At 46.2% G+C, this 3874-nt stretch overlaps 2 protein-coding genes across 2 annotated transcripts in view; both read right to left on the bottom strand.

The window, feature by feature from the left end:
• Positions 1 to 3477, bottom strand: part of LOC106818740 (telomerase-binding protein EST1A-like) — a 12142-nt gene extending 8665 nt beyond the window's left edge. The window contains exons 1-5 of the mRNA XM_014823411.1: positions 3465 to 3477; positions 3090 to 3235; positions 2641 to 2780; positions 545 to 672; positions 188 to 203 (exon numbers count right to left, since the gene is read on the bottom strand). Of these exons, the coding sequence (XP_014678897.1) occupies positions 188 to 203; positions 545 to 672; positions 2641 to 2780; positions 3090 to 3234 (429 nt within the window). The 5' untranslated portion in view covers position 3235; positions 3465 to 3477. The remainder of the gene's footprint in view (positions 1 to 187; positions 204 to 544; positions 673 to 2640; positions 2781 to 3089; positions 3236 to 3464) is intronic.
• Positions 3478 to 3736: 259 nt separating this feature from the next.
• LOC106818739 (telomerase-binding protein EST1A-like) overlaps positions 3737 to 3874 on the bottom strand; it is a 4204-nt gene continuing 4066 nt past the window's right edge. The window contains exon 5 of the mRNA XM_014823410.1: positions 3737 to 3754. Coding sequence (XP_014678896.1) covers positions 3737 to 3754 — 18 coding nt within the window. The remainder of the gene's footprint in view (positions 3755 to 3874) is intronic.

Below are 3874 nucleotides of genomic sequence, written 5' to 3'. Positions count from 1 at the left end.
ATACATATATACATATATACATAATATATATATATATATATATATATATACATATCATTACAGCTAACACTGTATGTACAGACAGCCCTGCCCAAATCCTGTTATACAAACATACATATACATATATACATAAATATTTATATATATATATATACATATCATTACATCTAACACTGTATGTACAGACAGTCCTGCCCAAACTCCTGTTATACAAACATACATATACATATATACATAAATATTTATATATATATATATACATATCATTACATCTAACACTGTATGTACAGACAGTCCTGCCCAAACTCCTGTTATACAAACATACACATACATATATACATAAATAGATATATATATACATATCATTACATCTAACACTGTATGTACAGACAGTCCTGNTCTCTCTCTCTCTCTCTCTCTCTCTACTCTTCATTCCCCCAAATCTCTCTCCTCCTACTCGCTGCAATACTTCACTTCCCCCCACCGCCGCCACGCCCACGTGCGCACGTCCCGGGAGCGCAGGTGCGCTAACGAGCGTTCTCACCTGGCGCCGAGGTCACTGTTGATGACGGCGGGCAAGGTCCAGAGCCGCGTGTTCGGAACGCTCGACAGCCAGTCGCACCACACCTTGATAGAGGGCAGCACGTGTCGCAGGTCGTCGCTCAGCAGGTCCTGTCGGCGGCGGAACGACAATGGAACGTCCAAACGTTGGAACGACGACAGGTCGTCGAAACGAGAACGGCGAGCGGTTCAGAACCGCTTCACGACAGCGACGGAACAACGTCGGAACAACGACGGAACGTCCGAACATCGGAACAATGAGGGGATGTCAAAACAGTTCTTTAATGATGGATTTTCTTAAGCGAACGTTTTTACGTGTTTTAGGCCACACTCGAGTTATGTAAATAATGAACGTACTAACCCGATAAGAGACGACTTATGAGAGAGGGCAGTTGGTGTAGGCATGTGGGAGGGATAGAGGATGGAAGAGGGGGAAGGAGGAAAGGAAGGGTGTAAGAGAAGGGGGAAATCATTTGTATTTTGGTCTGGCACGCATTTGTTTTTCCAGCAGGGTGTGAGGGAGAGAGAGAGAGAGAGAGAGAGAGAGAGAGAGAGAGAGAGAGAGAGAGAGAGAGAGAGAGAGAGAGAGAGAGAGAGAGAGAGAGAGAGAGAGAGAGAGAGAGAGAGAGAGACGAGAGAGAGAGAGAGAGAGAGAGAGANCGGAACTGTACCGAACATCGCCGAACAATTGAGGCGAGATTCCGTCAAAACAGTTCTTTAATGATGGATTTTCTTGTAACCTGCGAACGTTTTAGGTGGGGTTTTAGGCCACACTCGAGTTATTGTAAAATAAATGGAACGTACTTAACCCGATTAGAGAGACGACTTATGAGAGAGCGGCAGTTGGTGTAGGCATGTGGGCCTATTTATGCTCGAGATAGAGGACTGAAGAGGGGAGAAGGAGGAAAGAAGGAAGAGGTTAAGAGAGGGCTAAGGGAATCATTTGTATTTGGGTCTGGCACGCATTGGTTTTTCCAGCAGACGAGTTATGCAAGGATGTGAGGGAGGGAGAGGTGAAGATCAAGAGACGAGAAGAGAGAGAGGAAGAGATTATGAGACGATACGAGAGACGGACGAGAAGAGAGAGAGATTTGAGAGAGGATGAGAGAGGAGAAAGAGAGAGAGAGAGAGATGACAGAGACGAGCCGAGAGAGAGAGAGAGAGAGAAAGAGAGAGAGAGAGAGAGGGAGGACAGGGGAGGAGTCACATACCTCAGGATCGGCTGCCTCCTGCATGTGTTTTCCAGCAGTTCAGCCCGCCGCCCTCTCTCACCAGCACGGCAGCAGGACGTAAGGTATAAGCGGGGAGAGAGAGGAGAGAGAGACGAAGAGCGAGAGAAAGAGCGAGGAGAGAGAGATGAAGAGCGAGAAAGAGGAGAGAAAGAGGGAGGAGCGCAGAGAGCAGAGGGAAAATTGAAGAGAAAGAAGAGGGAGGAGGAGAGCAGAGCGGAGCAGCGAAGGAGAGAAGAGAGGGCGCTATTGAAAGACGAGAGAGATGAGAGAGGGGGAGCAGAGAGAGAGCGGAGGAGGACAGGCCGGAGGAGTCACCATACCTCAGGATCGGCTTGCCTCAGTATGTGTTCTTTCCAGCCAGTCAGCCGCTCTCTTCACCAGCACGGCCAGCAGGGCGTAAGGTAGAGGAGGAGAGAGGGAGAGAGAGGAGGAGGACTGAGAAAGAGGGAGGAGAGAGCGAGGGAGGACAGGGGAGAGTCACATACCTCAGGATCGGCTGCCTCCTGCCATGTGTTTTTCCAGCAGTCCCGCCGTCTCTTCACCAGCACCGGACAGCAGCGGTCGTTAGTAGCAGAGGAACGAGAGAGCAGAGAAGAGCAGGAAGGATGGAGAAAAGACGAGGAGGAGAGAGAGAGAGAGGAGAAGAGACGAGAGAGAGGGAGAGAAAGAGAGAGAGAGAGAGAGAGAGGGGGGAAGGAGGAGAGAGAGAGAGGAGAGAGAGAGAGGGAGGAGGAGAGAAAGATGGAGGAGGAGAGAAAGAGAGGGGAGGAGAGAGAGAGAGGAAGGAGAGGAGAAGAGAGAGAGAGAGACGAGAGGAGAAAGAGAGGACAAGGGAGGAGTCACATACCTCAGGATCGGCTGCCTCCAGCATGTGTTTTTCCAGCAGTCCCGCCGCTCTCTTCACCAGAACGGCAAACATACACATCGCCAGACTGAGAGCCTGCAGCTGAAGCACCGAGATCGCATCCTCCCTGTCGTCATGGCAATCTACCGAGCAGCAGCAGCAGACGCCGCTATAGCGATCGAGCGACAACGAACAAATGCAGCGCAGCAAACTCGATTCGATTGGACGTCGCATTTACGGTAGATTAGTATCGATTGTGCATACATTACGATACATATGTATCGTACATACGTACGTTTAAATATTGAAATGTTACGATATACCATGAATAAACTAATTTTAGCTTGACGATAGAATTATTTTTTCTTCCGCAATCTACCGCAAATATTGCGGATAGGTTTTGATCGCCCGCCCCTCGCAACGAGATCCCGCCGCCAGGGGGCGCCACCGACCTTTCAGCGCACTGCTGTCGATCGTGAAGATGTTGATCGTGATGTACTGCAGCAGACAGTCGTTGCGGATCGGGAACGGACTGTGTTGCGCCAGAACCTGTAGTTCTTGGAGCAGCAGTAGCGCCACCTCTCCAAACGTTTCCATACTACACAAACAAAAATGGAATTTTTTCGCGTTTTTTTTATTTTCGTCGACTTGAACGAATAAAACGATTAAATTTTTTAAAACTTACATAATTCGATAGCTCTACGGGATAAAATGTGTGATTAATTTAAAACGTACCTTAATTAACCAAAAATACAATACCTTAATCAGATATGATGTAATGCATGGTATAATGATATAAAATGAACATCATCTATGTAGGAACTCACTCTATCCTTGTGAACAGCTATCCAAAATATTTTTTTTCTCACATTTTTTAATTTTTGTCGACTTGAACGAATAAAAAAGGATTGAATTAGTTTGATTTATACGATACCTCTATCAGATATAATATGAAGCATGGTATTTGGATATAAAACATACTTAATACAATACCACCATGGGATATTCAACAAGATTCACCAAGCCTGAGGCGAATAACTGTTTTAGTATCATTGCCCGAGTAATTATATGAAAGAAAACGTAAACCATTTTCAAAGAACTAAGTGCTGAAACCACTCTGTTGACAAAACGTTTCGTAAAATTAGATGTAAACAAGTGTCGGCAACCATTTTCTTTAAATTAGGTAGTGCCTGCCATCTGTTGGAAATCAGAGTAACAAAAACCAATAATAAGCTTG

Source organism: Priapulus caudatus, unplaced genomic scaffold (genome assembly GCF_000485595.1).
Source record: "Priapulus caudatus unplaced genomic scaffold, Priapulus_caudatus-5.0.1 Scaffold2482, whole genome shotgun sequence".
Classification (NCBI taxonomy): domain Eukaryota; kingdom Metazoa; phylum Priapulida; class Priapulimorpha; order Priapulimorphida; family Priapulidae; genus Priapulus; species Priapulus caudatus.
The sequence above is the reverse complement of the archived record's forward strand: the minus strand, read 5'-3'. Positions and strand labels throughout refer to the sequence as shown.